The following is a 21,329-nucleotide window of genomic DNA, read 5'->3' on the forward strand; positions in this document are numbered from 1 at the left end:
GATGTTAGTAGTGGTAGAAACACAAAAGCATCCGCACTTAAAATGTACTTTTATAGTTACGCTCTGGCCTTCACACCTCAGGAACATAAACTTATGTGACCTGGTGCCAAGTGTACATTTTCTCATTACAAACAAATAAAAGAACAGTGAACCTTGAATTTCTTTTCATATAGCCTATCCATGAAAGCCTGTACACCTCTATATATAGGAATCTAAAGATAAGAAGCTATCGCTTTCAGGGTCAGCCGTTAACTTCTTTAGGTCTTAATGATGGAACATTGCAAGTGTGATTAATGCATTAAATGAAATAAACAAGAAAACATGATTGGGTTGAAAAAAACCACTTTTTTGGAAATGTCAAATGTTTTGCAAATACAGCACAAATTATGAAACAAGGTCAATGTAAAAATGAACAAACAACCAAATGGAAAGAATGTCTCAGACGTGAGTGAGAAGGTGTTATGTAATAAAAGCAAAGCAGGCAAATAAGAAGATAATGGTAAGCAGAGGAGGAACGGCGGCAGGGGAGGGCAAGTCCAGGCAAGTGGCCTGTTAATAAAATAGCCCAAAATATATTTGGCAGACAGCACACTCATTGTGACTTATGCCCAGACTGGCCATCAGACAACTGATGGGGTCTCCGCGTACCTTTACCGGCACTGGTTTGGCAGATCAAGTTGTTAATTGTGCGATATCATACATGTGATCACATTGTGAGAACATGTAAGACTCCAGCGTGCAGCTGCGTGTATCCAGCAGGCAGCTCCATATAGATCACGCAGGGCCAGGGCCCATTTTAATCCAGAATCTATTCCTATCCAAAACGTATTGACAGAAACGACTGCGCAGAAAAACAAAAAACATTAGCTGAGCACAAAAACAGCATCCAATCATTATGTAACGGCTTCCTTAAGTCCTTGTAACTTAAGCTATATGAGGAATAGCAGGTAGGGGCCAAATATCTTTGAAGGGACACACTGATGTTTAAAAAGAGCAATTCTGATGTTTTAAAGAAAAGTTCTAAATGTGGAATAAAAATATCAACACACCGTATGCCTGCTACCGAGTACTACACATGTAGCACCCGGTACCAGAACTATTCTTTATGCATACCCAAGCTACACACATTTTGTAAAATACCTTATTGTAAAAGTAAATTTACATTTGTAATTTTTAATAAGAAATTATTTATTGATAAAATAATTCAAATAAAATGTAATACAAACACCTGTTGATATATTTTTATGCTACAATAATTTTGCTTACAAATACTGTAATTTGATGTATCTATTTGTAAATATGTTGTCCAAAATGTATCGAGGTGTGCGCACCACTAGAATGCAGTAAACAGGGACAGAACGACTGATTACATGCAACAGAACCTTTGGGTTATTTAAATAGATCACGATAATGCAGCATCTTGATTTGTCAGAGGATTTGAATTATTTGTTCTCATTACATTGTATGCTGTTTTTGGTGGAAGATGACATTGGAAGAAAGAATGAGCAACAAGGACAGTGACGTCATCAGAGACTTACAAATCCTGTACTTCTGATGCTGTTCAGCCACTTGAGCATGAATTAAAATACCGTCCATCAATAAGCTGAACCCAAAACTGCAGTCAGAGACTGTTGATTTCTCCCACGTATTTCGGTTACAGTGTATTATCTATTAAGCTCGCTGTGTTTTTCTCTCTTTAGTTTGAGGTCTGGATCCATGAATCACATTTGGACCAAGTTGGAGGCTTATCGGATCTTATGTTTGTTTTATTGCTGTGAATTTATTATAGTTAATTTTGTGGCAGTGCTTAGTTTGGCTACATATATTACCAACTGATTTTATGAGTATATTTCTCAGGATACTAGCAGGTTTATTTTCTCACTTGAAAGAAACGAGTAGCTAAAGACACAGCTGTAATTTGTTATAGCTCTAAATTATACCGATTAGCTCTAAAATAATTATACCAATTGAAAAATGAAAGCTATGTGTATACACTGTCACGTACTGGGTCCATACAGACGACTGCAATGACCCAGAGCGCCCAAAGATTGTGTTCAGGAGTTGTTGCGCAGTAGCGGAGTTGGACAGGGCCTGGAGCAGGGCGACTGCACTCACCCGGGTGGTGAGCATCTAGGGTTGTGCCGCCACATACCAGGGCCCTGACATAGCAGCGGATATTGTCCAGAACAAATCAAAACTTGGAGATATCCTACAAGCACCCTGGAGCAGGCATGAAACATAGCACTAGAATAATGTGTAGGATGCTGCAGGCAGCGAGTATGGAAGCTAAGCAGAGTATAAACAGAAACGTAGCAAGCAAGGAGGACAGAGCAAGGAACAGGGAGAGCGAGAAAGAAACATAACCAGACAAGACATACATGATACAGGGCACAACAAAGGACAGTGAACAAGGCAAGGAACACAGGGGATGGAGTGAGGAGCTGGAATCCTCAGACGCTTCTCCTTTAAGCAAGGATAGGACATCTTAACTGGGACATGGGGAGAGGAGAGAGGAATCAAAATCCTCAGACAAACATGAATACAGGAACTAGCCTAGGACTATGATAACAATTGGAGATTCCGTCACATCATATGGCCATAGTATGCTTAGCCCACCAAAGTACTCCAATATTAGGTGGGTCCTAACGCTAAACCCTGCCTACTGAATCACTAATAAACGGAAACTAAACCTTGAATCTAAACACAAAACCAAGAGGACATACCTTTAGACTGCAGACTGAGACAAACAGAACAAATGGGTGGGGCACACCTTATAAATGAAACAGAGCTGAAGCAAAGAGCAAAACTAGAACCCAGGAATCAGAGGTTCAGGCAGGGCCGGCCCTACCATGGAGCCGACTGGGGCAATTGCCCCAGGCGGCACTTCAGAAGGGGCGGCACTTTGCCGCCCCAAGCGGTTTTTTTTTGTTTTTTTTGAAGCGGAGGAGAGAGAGAGGGGCACCGAGTGGTTTTCGCTTACCCGCTCGGCGTCCCTCTCTCTCTCCTCTGCGGCGAGTTTCCCTGTTCGGTCTCGGTGCCGGCTTGTAATGCAGAGCGCCGGAAGTGACGTAAATTTCCGGCGCTCAGCATTACAAGCCGGCACCGTGGCATCACAGGGAGACTCGCCGCAGGACTGTTTAAGGGTAAGTACCGGTGGGGGGGGGTAGATAATGCCGCCCCCCCCGGTGTCGGCGGGGGGCGGCATTTTAAACTTCGCCCCAGGCGGCGTTAAGTCTTCGGCCGGCCCTGGGTTCAGGACAGAGCATACAGAAATGCAGGAACGGATTACAGCAAAACATGGGAACTGAAGCAAGGCAGGGAAAAACAGAGATATGCAGCTCCGCAGCCTGGATGGACCCTGACATACACGCTTAGCAAAAAAACTATACTAAAAGTCATGTAGGTCATTTGTTTCTATAAAATCAGGTGGGAGCAGAGACCTGCAATTCTTGCAATGCCCAAACATATCTTAATGAATAATAATAATAATAATAATAATAATAAAGTGTATTTAAAAAGAACCCACTACATGTAGGGAAAAAATAAGACTCAACACATTAGCATACAATTCAGTATTTATTTTTCAACTATCATTAAAAAAATCCAGTTGCAGTAACAAAGATTATTGCCTTGAATTTTCCGTACAGCATTGTAAGAAGCCCCATTCGTAATTAACTCTCCATATATTATCACTTGCCTTCCCATTGCAAGAGAAAGCCAGAGGGCACAGATGATTTGGAATGCAGAAACATAATTTTATTCCATGATTTGGGAATACATATTCCAATTAAAATAGCATGCCTGAATATTGACCACATAATGGGTCTGGCTAAAAGTCATAAAGCTGGGAATGCTTTGTCGATAGAATATCAAAACATGTATTGACTAGTTAGCCATAATACTGCACCCGCAGATGCTTTAATTGCCCGCTCCCACTTAATAATATCTTCCCAAGGAACTGGCAAGAACACTTAAAGAGTTAATTAGATTGGAGATTAACGTGCAGTATTACATTTGAAAGCAGGGGATCAGCATTTTCCCGTACACTGAGAACCCCCCGGCTTATTGCGACCTGAGGTTTTGGTCGTAATAAAAGACGTATAAAAAAAACCTGCCAATCCATTTAGGTTTAGGAAAATATTGCTAAAATACAGACCCAATTCGCCAGAGGAGAATGTGGGATCAGTAGTGACCTGGAGCTGGCTGAATGATCAGTCTGCAATATTTACATATTTTACAGAGGAAAAAAAAAAAAAAAACATTAAAAAATTCCAACCAGTTCTGAGAAAAATTAAAATAATTTCTGTTCTACAAATAGTTTTTCATTTAGCAAAATATACATTTGTCTTGTTCTTGTGCAATGCCACTCCAAATCTGTTTTACATGTCTTAAAAGCCGAAATTTACATAAAAATTATTAATAAAAAAAAAACAAAGGATCACATTCTCAGACAGTCGGGCCCAAATATACCTCTTCCCCTCCCTTAGACACATTGTACCACGATTTTACCTGCATCCCACCCGAACGATAACTTCTATAATCACAGGAAATGTTCCTTGATAAAGACACAAACACAAATCTAAAAAAGGGGCAAAAAATGTATAATTAAAAAAAAAAAAAAAAAAAAAAAAAAAAAAAAAAGAAAGAAATAAATAAAAAAAATTGTAGGATGGAAGAAGAGGATTTGCAGGAGGCACCAGTAACTCTGCAAGAACACAAAGTGTGGGAGGCCATCTGATAATCTTGTAGGGGAGGAACACCTTCATAGGCAGGAGAAGCTTGCAAATCCAAACCTACAGGGGAAAGAAAACAATATGTCAGACAACTTTCCATATTGTATGTCCAACCTAGCAGATCTCCTTTTATTTCTCTCTTTATTCCACAATCACCAATGGGAAGTTCAGACTAGGCAGGCTAGATGATTCTGATCTACCATCAAATTCTATATGTTTCTATATGGAGAAGAGAAACCTTCACATTCATCCTTTAAATAAATGAAACGTGAAAAAAAATGGTGAAGCTCAGCTGAGCTCCAACCCTTTTTTGTGTTTTATTGCGTTCGGATTGGATGGAGCCCAGCTTTGTCACCTGAATCTCGAGCGCTGCCTAAAACAAGTGTTGTTTAAATAAATTTACCCCTATGGGAAAGAACCTCTTATGGTTGGTTTTGAACAGTAGGAAGCTAGTTTGCCGTTCTGTTTGCAAATCATAGAAATTAAAACAAGAATTGAAAAAACAGCACTTTCTATTCCATAAAAAATGGCATATGCCTTATTTAGGTAAACATCTCTGCTCCACCCTCGGGTTTAGATAAATATGTGAGACCTGTACTCTAATACATTACTTTCCATTCCAATGTATCCAAGTAGTTGCCTCCCAGCCCCATGCTGAGATCACATACTCAATGAGACCGAGTAGGATTCATTCATTCCCTCCTAGCACCTGTGCTCAGGAATAGACCGTTCTGCATATCTGCCTAGAATCAGTCTCGGGTACTTGTTTTAAAACACGTGTAACTGGTATCTCTACACTGTGCCTCACAAAACAGTGGAAATAATAACCGGCTATGTCCTTGTGCTGACTGTCGAGACGTAGAGACTTTTAAATAAACTATGTTCACTCAACGCTTTGATTTTACATATTTGCACAACACAAATGTCATAAATTCAGTATTTATTTGAAGGGCCTAGAAGATACTGGCGCACCGACAACCAATCCCGAAACCCAAACAATCACATTCTCCTTATCCTCTTACCTCTTCAGAGATCTGCAGTTTCAGTGGTATCCATTAGTGAAAGCCGTGGCAATGAGCGGACCCTAGGAAAACAATTTTACCGTTAACAAAAGGTGCTTTGGAGCACAATATTTTAGCTGTAGCCACGTTATACGCAGAAAAGGCAGTTTAGGCTGAATAAAAGTCCTTCCAATTATTATTTACTGTAAATCCTGCCAGTAGCTATCCAGACACCCAACATGCAAAGCACCCAACACAAACTCACCCCGAGGCTGTGTCCAAAGCCTGTGCTGGGAGCCGGACTTGCCGCACTGATGTAGCTGCTGACTGCCGATTCCTGATTGGCTGCTCCGTACAGCTCCGCCATGGGCCCCGGGCTGCTGGTTCCCAGAAACCCCCCTGTGCGGGTTGGAGTGGAGCCTTGTTTACAAAAGTAAGAGAGTAGATCTTACAGAGAGCCCCCTACACTCTGCTTCTTCCCCGAGCCCCCTACACTCTACTTCTTCCCCGAGCCCCCTACACTCTGCTTCTTCCCCGGGCCCCCTACACTCTACTTCTTCCCCGAGCCCCCTACACTCTGCTTCTTCTCCGAGCCCCCTACACTCTACTTCTTCCCCGAGCCCCCTACACTCTGCTTCTTCCCCGGGCCCCCTACACTCTGCTTCTTCTCCGAGCCCCCTACACTCTGCTTCTTCCCTGAGCCCCCTACACTCTGCTTCTTCCCCGAGCCCCCTACACTCTGCTTCTTCTCAAGCCCCCTACACTCTGCTTCTTCTCCGAGCCCCCTACACTCTGCTTCTTCTCCGAGCCCCCTACACTCTGCTTCTTCTCCGAGCCCCCTACACTCTGCTTCTTCCTCGAGCCCCCTACACTCTGCTTCTTCTCCGAGCTCCCTACACTCTGCTTCTTCCCCGAGCCCCCTACACTCTGCTTCTTCTCCGAGCCCCCTACACTCTGCTTCTTCTCCGAGCCCCCTACACTCTGCTTCTTCCTCGAGCCCCCTACACTCTGCTTCTTCTCCGAGCTCCCTACACTCTGCTTCTTCCCCGAGCCCCCTACACTCTGCTTCTTCCCCGAGCCCCCTACACTCTGCTTCTTCTCCGAGCCCCCTACACTCTGCTTCTTCTCCGAGCCCCCTACACTCTGCTTCTTCTCCGAGCCCCCTACACTCTGCTTCTTCCACGAGCCCCCTACACTCTGCTTCTTCTCCGAGCCCCCTACACTCTGCTTCTTCTCCGAGCCCCCTACACTCTGCTTCTTCTCCGAGCCCCCTACACTCTGCTTCTTCCCCGAGCCCCCTACACTCTGCTTCTTCCCCGAGCCCCCTACACTCTGCTTCTTCCTCGAGCCCCCTACACTCTGCTTCTTCCCCGAGCCCCTTACACTCTGCTTCTTCCCCGAGCCCCTTACACTCTGCTTCTACCCCGAGCCCCTTACACTCTGCTTCTTCCCCGAGCCCCCTACACTCTGCTTTCTCTCCGAGTCCCCTACACTCTGCTTCTTCCTCGAGCCCCCTACACTCTACTTCTTCCCCGAGCCCCCTTCACTCTGCTTCTTCCCCGAGCCCCTTACACTCTGCTTCTTCCCCGAGCCCCTTACACTCTGCTTCTTCCCCGAGCCCCCTACACTCTGCTTCTTCCCCTTGGGAGCTTCCACAGTACAACACCCCCCCACAAATCTATAATACCCACCCAACCCACTGCAGCCCCATGCCTTCCCTACAGCATAACTGCACTGTTGTTATACATTCCTAAACATAAGAGCAGTTACATATGGAAAGTGACAAACACTACAGCTATTTTACATGGTATTCGGAGGTTAAAACATGCAGACTAAAGCATTGGTTAGAAGTAATGGTTTTACAATAGTTAACAAAGCTGTGAGTCTCCTTGAACATACTTTAATAAGTTTAAAAAACAAAACAAACAAAAAAAGTGTTTGTTTTAGTATTTTGGTACTTCCTGATTTACAATAGTTTTCTTTAATGTACTTTGCAGGCCCAGAATGCAGAAGATTGAAATGATTATACAAAGACTATTTTAGTCATGATGTGTAGACAGAGAAACATGTTTTCTGGAACACTGGTTACTCATACACCCAAAAGACATCTTTAATTATACTCGACAAAGCATCATATAGCTGGACATAAATCAGACTGGTTACCTCTCACCACAGCTGCAGCCGCGGCCGCCACCGGCCCATATGCAGTCAGAGGGATTGCTGAAAAACAGAAGGAGATTCTAAGGACACAGCAGTAATAAGGACACAGCAGTAATAAGGAACATGGTGAGAGGTGAATAGATGGAAGTAATGCTTCTGCAAGAGGACTGACTAGGGTATGACACCAGAGCTGTCACCGTTCGATGAAAAAGAACAGACACATATATATAAGAGTCTCCTTGATCATACTTTGCTTTTGTTTTATTTATAATATTATACATATGTAATAGATGGTGGGGTAAAATACAAATAGAAAGTATATTAAAAAGGCTGGATGCTGCACCTTTAAACAATTAAAGTTTGGAATCATTTAGGCAGCCATCAGAAGGTGAGGAGCACTTTTGGGTGTAAGACATGTACAATGAGTGGAGCCATCGAGAAGTTAACAGCAGGTTTCTAGCTTACAACATTATCTGTACCTGTGACAGAAGGTCAGTATAACAAAAATATCAATGGCAGATGGGTAGATAAGCGAAAAGGGAATCCAAGCTTTGGATCAGTGACAAGACCAGCAACTGGATATTGACTGCGTATACAAATGTGGGTCAAAATATTTCAGCTCTCACATTTAGCAATACATTTTGCCTTTGCATCTTTATCTCTAAAACCATCAAAAGCAAGTGGCGTTGTAGGACAAAAATAAAAATTGTTCTCCAAACCAGCCAAGAAGTTTAGAATAGAACGGCAAACAGCAACAACCAAGCGTTGACTCCACGTAAAGGCGCATCCTCTCTAGAAGCAGAGAACCTAACCCGTCTACCAAGGCCAGCAGTGACGTGATCGGTACCTTGAAAAGCTGCACTTTATCCGCACAGCAGCAGAGGGCACCAGGCCCCATTCTGCCTATCTGTTTATCCTCTTTTGAGGTTCAGGAAATCAACTGGACTGACCTGTGAGTTCTGGGAGGACGGGGGCGCCCGGGAGAGGGGTTCTCTCTACACGAAATTCTAAAACGAAATGTGAAACAGCTTAAGAATGGCTGGATGCCCTGCACACAGGATCGACTGGCAGTGAGCAGAAAGGATCTGGTAAGAGACACCCAACTGCCAATAAAACCCAGAGAACCTTAAGAGTTGGCTAATACCCCCATCCCTTCACTGAACACACAGATGGACACAGACAGAGAAGACGTCAACTTCATCTGCCACCACAAATCCACAAATTCCTTATGCTGTGCCCCACCAGGGACCAAAAGAGCATGCAAATCTGGCACCAGTATGGATACAAGAAATGTGTGGCTGTGACCTACCTGGGAACTGGTAAGTGTACCCTGGTGCAATTCCAGTGTAACTACGGCTGGCATATGTAGCAGCTTGGAATCCAGGGTATCCTGAAGAAAGATTGAAAAAGGATTCATAAGGTCTGAATGCTGGTTTGAGAAATAGACGCAGTGTCATCATTCTGCTGTCCCCATTTGTTTCCTAACCTAGTGCTTCCGAATATACTCGAAGGAACCAAGCCCCCACAAATATTTGCTTAGAATACTTTAAAAGAAAAGCAACCCAAATTCCACGTGTAGAAATATAAATGTGATTATAATAAATAATAATGAATACTCCCCAAATAGCAGCTTCCAACAACACTCTTCCTCAGGATGTTAACATTACAATAAGACAACCATGGAGCGCATATAAATGCGGAGAAAAGAAACAACAATAATGGTGTAGTATGAAGACACAATTGAAAAATAAAAAAGGGTGTAAGTTCCACTCACAAACACGTTGGATAAATCAAGCTCATCAGAGGTTCGGTAGAGTATCAGCAGAATGTAATGGCTTCTAAAATCTATAATCTATAAAAACAAGGAGACCAAAAATGGTGCAATATCGTCACAGAACAAGAATAGGGAGGTCTGGATACACTTACAGTTCGACAAGGCACAGCTATACAAAAATAGTGTGCAAACACGCAATGTAAACCAGAAATCAGTCCCAAATTCGTTGTTGTAGTGGTAAGGAAACTCTCTCTACGCGTTTCGCCAGTAGATCGCTGGCTTCTTCAGGAGAAAATATTGAGTAGATTGATGTGTATCATCAGTGAGAATAAATTAATTTATAGATTTTAGAAGCCATTAAATTCTGCTGTTCATACTACACCATTATTGTTGTTTCTTTTCTCCCCATTTATATGCGCTCCATGGTTGTCTTAGAATACTTTATAAAGGGTCACATTAACGTGATACGAAGTTATGGGGATCCGGTAGCAAAATAAAGTTTAGAGACAAGCCAGCTGCTGATTTCGAAATAAACATTTAATCTTGTTTGTGGAGCAGCAATAACCCCATATGACCAGTAGAGGGCAATCTGCGCTCTGCAGCAAGTCAACCATGATTGTAATGCGTTCTTCCCTCCCACAAGCCACAATCACCTAGCATCCCGATTCCCAACATGAAGGCGTCCATCCCATATGGCATCACCCGGGAACGGCCACGCACGGAGCCTGTTGGTGACATCACCTCCTTAGGCTGTGCCTTTTTGCACTCCACCTGGAAATTAAGAAAATATATATATTTTTTTACTTTGCACTTATCCCAATGTACGATACCGCATATTAAACCAACAAGCTTAGGGGATGATTGTCAACCTTCTTCCAACAATACACCCTTGGTATGTAATTTGCGTTGAGTTAATATTGCCTCTTACAACTTTCCATAAGAAACACTGATTCATGGTGATGTTGCTTAACAAGAGTTGTATCCTTGACATTGTAATTGTTTCAGATACACTACTTTAAATGTTGTACCAATGCTGGATGCCCTATACTTTCAAAAAAAGAGAGAAATAAAACCACTTTCCTAGCAAAATGACACTTACCATTTTATTGTTAATCTCGTGGAAGTGAATTTCACAGACCTTCTCCACAATATCTTCTCCTTCAAAGGTTACAAACCCGAAGCCTGGGGTGCAATAGAAAGTGTAGAGTGTGACCAGGTATGGAAACACACTTGGTGGATAACTGATGGTAGATCATGGCCATATATTTCAAATCAGACTTCAATGGGTACTTAATTAGAACGAATGCAATTGGTGTAAAAGGTTTGGCAGACCAGCATACATTCATAAGTAACAAGGTCACAATTCATGCACTCATTCATTCTTTCATAACAATAGCAGTTCCACTTCCACGTGGCTTATACCCACGCCAATATGCGAGGACTTACTATGGCAAAAGGTTAGCTAAAGATGGCAAATGGGGGGGGGGAGTTCAGATCACAATGCCAGTAGTATATATGGAGCAACTAGTGTAATATGTAGGCAATATATTTAAAAACAATCCTGAATAACGATACTCTGTTTTAAAAAGTGTCACACATTCAGGGGAAATAAGAAAAAATTGGGGAAATCCCGCATAACTTATACTCCATGTAAAAACAGTTGCAGCGGTATAAATGGAGGATATATAAAAGTCCTTAGATCAGGTGATTATCTTAAAAAGAAGGATATGTATAGCCAGGCAGATTGAAATTGTAGATTTTATAAAAACCCATTGATCTGTCTACCATCATGTCACATAAAGCTCTGCCGTTCAGTACGGAGGTCACCGAAGAGAACCTACCTCTGTGCCGGTTGGTTGTTTTATCAAACATTAACATGGCGTCATCAACCTATGTGACAGAAATAGGAAAGATCAGCATAGTCAACGGAAGGTTAAGTTCTCTCTACTGTAAATATGGAGGTTAACATTGTACGCCATTTTTGGCAAATGGAACTGGGTTCATTTCACAATCAAGGACCCAGGATGTTCTACAAGAGATGGAAATACACAGTGGAGGGACTGTATCAGCAAACGCAGGGAACACAGAATAGGGCGATGAATGAGGGGTAGCAGTGTGGGGAGGTGGGTGTTGTGCTAATTATAGGAGGGGCAGGAATATCACACAGAAGGCGCTATAACGCAAATATAGGGAATGAAAAAAAAAATCAAGGGGGGCGGACAGCAAAACCAAGAACAGAGGAACCTCCAGAGGATTTACTGGATAAGGGGGAACGCATAAATGTGGCTGATGGGAGATGGCTGTGCACGGCCCACTTCAAGGCGTGATGAGCCTTTTTGAAATCTAGGAGATATTTATTTATTCGGTAGGTCAAACAGTTTCTTGCTCTTCAAACAAAACCGTTTGGTTCCCTGGAGAATCAGCAGCTCTGGGAGCCCTGTCCTGTTACTATGACTGCAGCTTAGTATGTCCTGAGCCGCAGGGGAGAGGGACAGAGGCAAAAGCCTTTGTGTGCAACTGAAAAGATGGGGGGAGGGGAGAGGGCCCCACCAGATATCAGGGGGAGAGAGAGAGACTGAGACACAGGCAAAGAGAGAGCAAAACAAAAAGAGAAACAGAGCACACGAAATCAAAGTGAAAGGGGGAAAAGATCGGTTTTAAAATGAAATGTTTTATTCTTTTATTCTGGCATGGAGCTGATTTTCTGTAATCGCGTAGTGACGGTGCAGGTGACACACTATTACAGTAAACCTTTCTGGACAAAGTGTGCTTCTGTCATCTGTGTTTAGTGTGCGAATAACCCCCCACCTCCACCCTCCCGCAATGTAGCAGATAATCTGCAGCCGCTGGGAGAGAAATCTCAGGCAGCCAGTGATCTGTCCAACCTCCTAATTAAATGGGGATCTAATCGCCTTATAACGAGGCTTCTTCATCAGTGTCTGCGAGGGGTCTTATAATGAGGGAGATACGTCCTCAGGTGTCTTGGGTGCAGGGGGGAAGAGCGCCATATTCTATATTAATCTGATTACCAGAGTGTTTTGAGGTTTACGTGTTCATTTTATCTAGTAATCACCACCTTTTCCCAAAGGCCTCAAAGCCTGCCTCCCACCCACCCATGAAAAAAAACCAGCAATACCTATTTCTCTCTTCCCAGAACCCCCTCCCTCCACCCTCTTCTAAGCCACGCGCTGATCTGCGACTTAAATGACGTGGATGGGAATGTTTCACCCAGATGTCATGGCCTCTATAGACACCGCTCTGTGCTTCCATCTTATATATCATAATGTACGAATCTTATAGCTACCTATCACATACAACCTAATGGGCCACGTCTGGTTTCGAATGATACGTTTCTAACCAATAAGTGACAAGGACAAAGTCCTTTGAAGGTCTTTCCCATTATTATTATTTTTACTATGCCCAGACTTACCTTGCCAAACTGCTCAAAATATTGTTTCACATCCTCAACAGTTGTGTTCACAGATAACCCCCCCACAAAGATTTTCTTTGTCCTTGTCACCATCTGTAATAAACAGAGCTTGAGTCAGGAGATGGACTAGCCTTTGCCCAGATTTAAAACCGGCTTTAACATGGTTCTGGTCCCGACACACGGGTCACATTTTCCGCACTAATGTTCAAGTGTTATCAGACAGTAGCAAACGGTTTGTTACATACACATATCACGCTAACAATCCCCCTTATCCCACAGTTACAAGTGCAGTGTAAAGTGCAGAAGCTTAGAAGGGACAGCTAGGGCTTCTACAGAGGGTCTCCCAGCTGCCCCTAATTATCCTAGTACTAATCTTCTTGACTGACACCAGCACACCGTCTGTCAGCAAACTACTTAAGGGAATTAACCCAGTTAAACTGGTGCCTGCAGGACCCATTTCGGATCCACCTGCTAGTTATTCGTTTAAGCTGATTTTTTAGAATAGTTACATATCCCCCATACTCCACACAGAGGCCCCAATGTTTTATCAGTTGTTCCAACGGGCCCTTCATCCTATTCTTATTGTATTGACACCATGACCACATCAAACATCTCCTGTTTCCAGACTCACCTTAGGTTGGGCTCTGCGTGGAAATGCCACTTTTGGGTCGATCTGGAAAAGAAAAGATTAAATAGATTTCAAGTCTCTGCTACAGGCCCAAAGAGCTGTAATAAAGAGAATATGGGCTCATATGAGACCTGCAACACGGTTAAGAATGTCGTAAAATAATGAAAATAAAACCAAATAAGGCACAGGATCATATGAACACACAGTATAAACTGGCCACCAGCACAGATCAAGAACGGACAGAATACAGTACAAAATTTATAATTCAAGAGAATAACAAATCAAGAAAAACAGTAAACTGGCCTGTAGTAACACTATGTCATCCTCCAAAAAAGCAAAAAAAAAAAACTATATGGCTATTAGAACTAAGGTAGTTCCAGAATTAAATCTAAAATTAAAAATAGGGAGTAACTGGGCATAACTAAAATCAAGAACCAAAGAACAGAAGAGGTAAGGAAATGGGTGGAATGTGGAAACTTTTACAGTTTAAAAAGTAAAATATGTAACTTAAAAATAGTACGCATATCATAAAATATAATAAAGTAGTACACAGGACTGGATTTACGAGCCCTGGAATATGAACCTGAAAAGAGTGGCCAAACTAGGCACAGCAGGTGTCATATCCTGAAATGTACACATGAACCAGGAGTAGCTTGTACAAGAGAAATATACAAAAAAAAATTATAACTTGAGAAAATAAGTGAGGACAAAAAGAAATATAACACAACCCAAAGAACCAGGAAAAAGAAACAGATGGTTGGTCTGGAGAAGCCTACCATATAAAAAGTCTTTAAAATCATCTGAACCCAAAACATGGATAAATGTACTTATCCGTGGTCATTTAGGAATCAATCACTAACTCATTCTGTGTGCCTTGAAAGATTTTTTTTTTTGCTTCAACACGACCAGGTTATGATTAGATCTTCAACATCATTGATTCAAGAGCAACTCAGACAATTCAAGCCCAGGTCTGGAGGGAGTGTCACGAGAGAAGGACAAGAGGGGTCAGACATGGCAGACACTATGCAGAGATGAACTGGGGAACGCTTGTGCTTCTGGGCATCAGGGAATAGAAATCCAAACAGGAGATAGAATATCCCAACAATACCCCTTTGTCATGACATTCCTCTGTGCTATGTCAGCAAAGGCCAGAAAGATGCTATTAAGGGAGAAAACTGCGGCTCAGAGCAGGGGGGAAAGCACCAATTTCACATCACGAAACACTAGTCACTATTGTTACAGGTAAATTTCAGAGATCTAGAACAGACACCTGTAACACAGGGTAAAAAGATTGGGGGTAGGGGATTCCTTTTTCCAAATCTGAAAACTAAACAAATTCTGTGCTGTTTAATATAAATCAAAAGACAAAACTAAACTTAAACACAATGTAGATCTTTACTGTAAAATAAAAAGACAATAAGTGAGCTGCCTAAGTCTAGCTAACTCCAAGATGTGTGGCATAAGCATAGAAACCGAGCACATCCACCCAAACCATCTACCCATCCATTCACACCTGCCAGAGTACAACCTATGCAAATACTGGTTGTGCTTATATGGGACTTGCCCACAGAGACAGAGGGACAGAGTCTAATTTTGGGACCATTCTTAACCCCACCCATTTGTTAACCCGAAAGACCCCTCCTCCAAAAAAAATAAATTGGGGAATAGCTCTTCCCCTTCATCTCCCTACATCCTCCAAACCATTTATCATCCTTTGAACTGACCAACGTAGAAATCAGAACATAATTGAAAATGTCAATATTCTGAGCCATAGTCACATTTTTTGCAAATTTAAATTTTCAACCGTTATGCCTTTGAACTTAATATTCCATGCAATAGTTTATTTATTTGCAGAATATCTGCCTGTGATAAAATGTGTCCAGGTTAGTCTATTCTATATAACTAAACTATTACCATGCAGGACGTATGGCATGCACAAAAGGTGCGGAGCACATGTAGCAAACAATATATCTTCATTCCAGTGACTTCTCAACAGAAATCTGTGAATAAGTGACAATGACAATGTTTGATATGTTGCCCCGTTTATCAGGAGTATATTATAACTAAATAGAGCGACATGTTATTGTTTTTGAAACAATTTGAAAAGTATACATTTTAAAATGTATAGATATTACAAAAGCTGAACTCCAGCAAACCACCATGGTTTGGCACTCAAAGGGCTTGAAGTACATTAAAAATGGCAATCGCATTTCAACAACCCAATAGAACTGCAAAGAGACAGCCAACTGACAAAGTAGCTTTCCATTCAAGCACCCACCAAGCATACTAACTAAACTGAAAAATCAGGCACAGACTCACCTACTGATGTGTCAAACTAAGCCTTGATCCAGGCAGCCTAGCATATCATATAACACGTCTTCTCAGGTTATTTCTAATGTTCTCGTAATACAGTAAAACTCAGTTATCCTCTAACAGCCTAAAACAAAGTATAAAGAACAGTCTTTTCGGAATGCCTGTGGGTCCCCTTTGCTTTCAGCTGCTCTTTGTATGCAACATGCACTTGTCTCCTCCCAGGCAACAAAAGAAACTTCCCATCCAAGGACCAAGGGACACTGGGCCGAGCTGCATGGCTTCCCCTCCCCCTACGTCTGCAGAGACACAATCCCTGGAGCTTCCATGCTCCGACTGACAAACAAGAGACCACCGACCGGGATGTAGAGCAGCAAACATGTCCTCTTACCCAGCGATTTTATAAGTTAATGCCTGTGTTGACCATGACAACTTAGCAACCGGTGGAAAAAAATGTGTCAGAGCCACATACGCTTCTGATAATTGGCACATTTTGAACATGACAAACACATTTCTATATTCCCAAAGTATACACTGCAAACATGTGACACGAGAGATTCAAGAATAACACTAGGGTGGAAAGGGAAAAAAGATTGCTCCTCCAATGAATGTTTGAGATTTAGACATGAAGTGAATCACATAAAAGAAAGACTCTGTCGCTTGCACAACCTCAGCTACCTATGTTCTTCTGTGTCCCTAGCACAACAAGAGTTACCTATGGACCTCTGTGTCTTTAGAACAACCACAGTTACCCGTGGACGTCTGTGTCTCTTGCAGAACCACAAGTTACTTATGGACCTCTGTATACCTAGCACAATCACAGTTACCTATGGACCTCTGCGTCCCTAACACGGCCACAGCTGGCTATGGACCTCTGCGTCCCGAGTTATTTATGTACCTGTGTGTTACCAGCAGAATCTCAGTTACCCATGGGCCATCAGACACACAATTCTATGTACTCACAACCTCTTCCATCTTTGATTTGCCTTTTGACACCTTATGCCTTTTCCATACCTATAAAATGTATTTTCTTCTCTACGATACGCTTACAAGGTATGATCCACATAAAATACTACACCATAATAGCCACAGTGCTTGATTAAAAAACAAATATATGAAATTAAATGAATGAAAAAATGAATCTCAGATACATATAAAGGTCTTTCTGTATCATAATGGCACAGGTATAAATAAAAAGAAATTCTGTTTTCAGCAGAAATGCAACATCCTCCAAAAGCCAGTACTGAGTTCAGGAAATTACGGTAAGCACCTTATAAGGAAGCGAAAAAGAATACTAAAATTTTTTTGAATAAATATCAAAGTAATGTATATTTTACAAAGTGTCACAAATAAACACCGATGCACCAACCAAAAATGAAATTAATGTTTGTCTCTACCTGATGTTGCTAAGTTTTAGATAACAGCGGGCATTGTTTTTACTTGTTGAAATTTCTTATGGTCATTTACTAAATTAAAAAATACAATCTTCCTAAATGTCAAACTTTTTACTCTTTTGTATTAGATACAACACGCAAGCTTGCCTCCAAGCCCCATTTCTAAAATTTTTGCTAAAATTAAAGACAAGCAAAAATACACAATACAATACAGCTTAAATAACAAATCCAAACACAAGTGCGAACCTTGAAGAACCCCTAGACCCCCCAACATACCCGAACCCACATATTTCTCCAATTTTACATAAAATGTAAGCGGTTCGAGCCTTATTGCCAGTTTTAGTAACTGGACCAAACCAAACCATACACACCAATGTAGTTTTATATTATTACCATACGGCCAATAAATTTAAAAAAATGAACATATTTTAAAAAGAGAACATCTTACAGTCTTGGAGTCCAGCTCATGTCTTGACTGAGCCAAAACTTTGTCCACTCCAGCCTGGTCCATGAAGGTTACAAATCCAAATCCCCTACAACAAGGAACACAGTGGGAAATGAGAACAAAGTTTTCTGCGTAAACAGGTATGTTTGAGGATATGGAACCAAAGCAAGCCTCACCTGGATCTCTTGGTCAATGGATCTCTCATTACAAGACACTCCTTGACATCCCCAAACTGACTAAAATACTCCCGCAGACCCTCTAGGAACAAGAAAGCAGATGGTCAGTACAGCCAGACCCCGTGGAGCATTGTAAAATGCAATCGCATCATGGCCAAGCAAGGGGACGCAAAGAGTAGGAGGGTGGGACAAAGGAAAGAATAAATACATGGGAAGAAGGGGAAAAAGGGAGAAAAATTTACGAGAGTACCAATATATGACAAAAGTAATATCATATCTTAAAAAAAGGGTTCAAACTGCAGTCCTATTGGACTACAGCTCGCTTTGGAAAAAACAACAAATGATGGGACTGCTTTTAACACCCCTGCCTCAAGCCTGTATAATATATTTATATATGTGATGTGCCCGGCCAGCCTGCTTACCTTGTGTTGTCTGCCAGCTAAGACCCCCGATGAACATTTTGCTGAAAGTGGAACAAGAGCAAGGAATGAAGGGATAGGAACTGTCACATCGTCAGTACAATATATGTTATACTGATAAACAACCGTATAAGCGCAAATAACGTAGAAATGTGTTGAAACAGTAGATATGGCCCTGCTTGTTAAACTTTTGAAGCACAACCACACACGGGTGCGTCAGTCACACAATGCACAAATCCCTAGGAGGGCCCATCACTTTTTTAGATCCACACTGCTCTCCATAAACCCCGCTCAACGCTTTACAATCCCAACCAAAATGTATTTGATTCATTGAAATTCTATAAATCCAAAATGATGGCGAGACGTGGCATCTCTTGGCAACCCTAAATATCCCGAGGGCCGTCAGTCAACAACAGCATTTACAACTCATCAACGTTTCCATCTACGAATGAACAAATGTCGGCAAGACACTTTATGAGAAGAAAAAAGTTTAAAAATACTTTTCTTCCTTTTAAATCTGTGTGTCATGCTGGTGCAGATGGCCAGACAGTCCGACTCATGAGAATCGCTGTATTAGGGAAGTTAAGGTTTGCAAGATACCATCTGACTGTAATAAAAAAATTATATTATGTCTACTTTTAACAATAATCACATATACAAACTGTACACACACACAACTCCAGAAACCTCAGGCGTTCGTGCTTCTATATTAATATCAGAAATACACACAATGTGTTCTATTATTGTATGTGTAGAATATACTCTTCTGCGTACACTAGGAAATTTACAAAAATGTACCATAACTTTAAGAAACTGTTGCTTGTTACTAATAATATAGACATGACAGATCTGGACAAAGTCAAGTGGACATTATTGGTATAATTTTACAACTGGCTCTTAACTTTTCACACTATTTTTAATAGTATAAATTGTTTTTTTGGCTCCTAAAACCTACGCACAATTTCACAGGCAGCAGGGAAAAGTTGAAGAATTGAGCGCGTTCCACAACAATGAGTATACCATCATGACATGGAACTGTAATATGAGAAAAATCCTGAAAATCCAAATTAAAATTGATTAAAATGACTGCTAATACCAAGTGTGACAATTACACGATCAAAGCAATCATTTCTAAAATTGGCCCTTTTTGTTTTCTTTTTTTCACCCACAATACATAGAAAAAAAAATCTCTGTATTCCAATGTAAAAGTCTAGAAAAAGCAAGGCTATAAGTTTGCAAGCAGGGCTTCTCTACTTTATGTGGCTGTCTCGGTCCATTTGAGTTTGTCCTACTCGATGAACTACATAAAGCCCGGCATAACTTGTGGGTGCTACACAAACAAGTAATATTATATATATATATATTAAAATAAAGCTGCGCGCAAAAAAAAATCCAATATCTTTTTCACACATCTGTCAATAATGTAACGAGCCCTTTTTCCCTTGACGCTTATTAACGTGTACCATTGCATTGTCAAAACGGATGTGAGGACAATCACTGGAAAAACATAAATATTATATAGTTACACAAACTTACTAGATTTTTTTTTAATTATATATATATATATTTATTTTTTTTTAATTGCAAGAGGCGGAGAAACTAGTGCAAAAATCACCGCATCTGATTCACTATAACACTATAACAAAAAAAAAACATCTAAGGCATACTGTTATTATAGTAGTAATTATTGCCATTTTAGTTAAAAGCCTGTTCAATATTGTATTAGAGTTGGATGAAAAGTACCACTCAAGTCCCCCAGTCGGTCCCATCCTTTAAAGCATACAACTTTATCTCTAGTAGCCAACTGGCTAGTGTAGATTGCCAATCATGCTCTCCGGCTATAAGTTTCTATCAATATAGTGGTTAACAATAAATCACTATTGATACAGCAGACTATGAGATATCAGTATACTTAGTAACAATCTCTTACTACTAGGACACTGGGGTAATTGTTACTATTCTAGGCTAACAAGGATTAAGGGCGACAACGTTTTAAATCGGTGGAATAGATGAAAGGGTAAAATAGTCTGAATTAAATAATAAATTAAATAAAAAGAATACGTGATTCTAGAAAAAAGGTGATAAGTTCGATGAGTAACCGAGAAAGAAGAAATAGCAGTTCTTCAGCACACAGATGCAGGCAGCAGCTCGGCACTAACTTCGTTCTCAGTTAACCATTTCATAGATGCTCTATATCACGGCTACATCACTTACATGCTTTGCTTTCGCAAAATATTTTACAAAATGCATCTGCAAAGAGTAACAATGAGGTTCCTGTTAATACAGCCATTGAAAAGCCTCGGTGATCGCTATGCACAACAATACTCTTTCCCATACCTGATAACAATGAGCTCCCCCTTCAAAGTTAGCCCCGTGACCCTCGCACTGAGTGCCTAGCTACTCGCAGAAGCCTTGAGGTGCCCAGGTACCTCCCCCTTTGTGATGCCCTCGCCAGCCCCGGGCATGGAAGCCGTTACCATCAAGGACGGAGGCTACCGTGAGATGGGGAGAGTGGCCCTTACCAAGGATCGTGCGCTGAGTCCGGGGGCGACAGTCCGGGCTGGGGCGCTTCTGTCTCCATTCGGTCTCTGGCGGCTCCTGAGAGCGGAGGCAGCTCCCGGGACAAGAGGATGGGAAGAGACGGCATGGCTACGCCCACTGTCCGCAAGCTCCTCCCAGGTGGGAAGGGGCTAGAGTGCTTAGCCAGCGAAACCCCGCCCATCTGCTGGTTAAGCACGCCTTCATTCGACGGTTAGCTCCCGCCCCCTGTCCTAAAGCCCGCCCTGGCACCTGCCCGCCTTCCCCCCTACTGTGCTAGCTTGCCACTGAGTGTCCCTAAAGCCACTGGAAATGAAGTGG

General features: G+C 41.7%; 1 protein-coding gene across 5 annotated transcripts; it reads right to left on the reverse strand.

Moving 5' to 3' along the window:
• Nucleotides 1-5,775: 5,775 nt before the first annotated feature.
• On the reverse strand, nt 5,776-21,051 carry MSI1 (musashi RNA binding protein 1). Of its 5 annotated transcripts, XM_089489523.1 has the most exons (14): nt 20,993-21,051; nt 18,474-18,514; nt 18,052-18,133; nt 17,879-17,963; nt 13,730-13,771; nt 13,099-13,191; nt 11,510-11,558; nt 10,768-10,850; nt 10,322-10,439; nt 9,204-9,284; nt 8,845-8,901; nt 7,898-7,954; nt 6,000-6,154; nt 5,776-5,817 (listed from the first exon to the last, which is right to left on the reverse strand). In XM_089489523.1, exons 1-14 carry the CDS (start codon nt 21,049-21,051, stop codon nt 5,776-5,778), a joined length of 1,044 nt encoding a protein of 347 aa, XP_089345649.1. The 5 variants fall into 5 exon arrangements, with proteins under 5 accessions (XP_089345649.1, XP_089345652.1, XP_089345651.1 ...); XM_089489526.1 differs by lacking the exon at nt 8,845-8,901 and having other exon boundaries at nt 6,000-6,133; XM_089489525.1 differs by lacking the exon at nt 8,845-8,901.
• Between the last annotated feature and the right edge of the window lie 278 nt (nt 21,052-21,329).

Source organism: Sceloporus occidentalis, unplaced genomic scaffold (genome assembly GCF_023333645.1).
Source record: "Sceloporus occidentalis isolate IW3139 unplaced genomic scaffold, rSceOcc1.0.p SCAF_40, whole genome shotgun sequence".
Taxonomy (NCBI): Eukaryota; Metazoa; Chordata; class Lepidosauria; order Squamata; family Phrynosomatidae; genus Sceloporus; species Sceloporus occidentalis.

Excerpts from the sequence above, each read along its gene's own strand:
- MSI1 (XM_089489523.1), bottom strand. The coding sequence starts at position 21,051 with ATGGAGACAGAAGCGCCCCAGCCCGGACTGTCGCCCCCGGACTCAGCG. Across the intron at positions 18,515-20,992 it reads GACTCAGCGCACGATCCTTG|CAAAATGTTCATCGGGGGTC; the intron begins GTAAGGGCCACT and ends TTCCACTTTCAG. Across the intron at positions 17,964-18,051 it reads CCATTGACCAAGAGATCCAG|GGGATTTGGATTTGTAACCT; the intron begins GTGAGGCTTGCT and ends TCCTTGTTGTAG.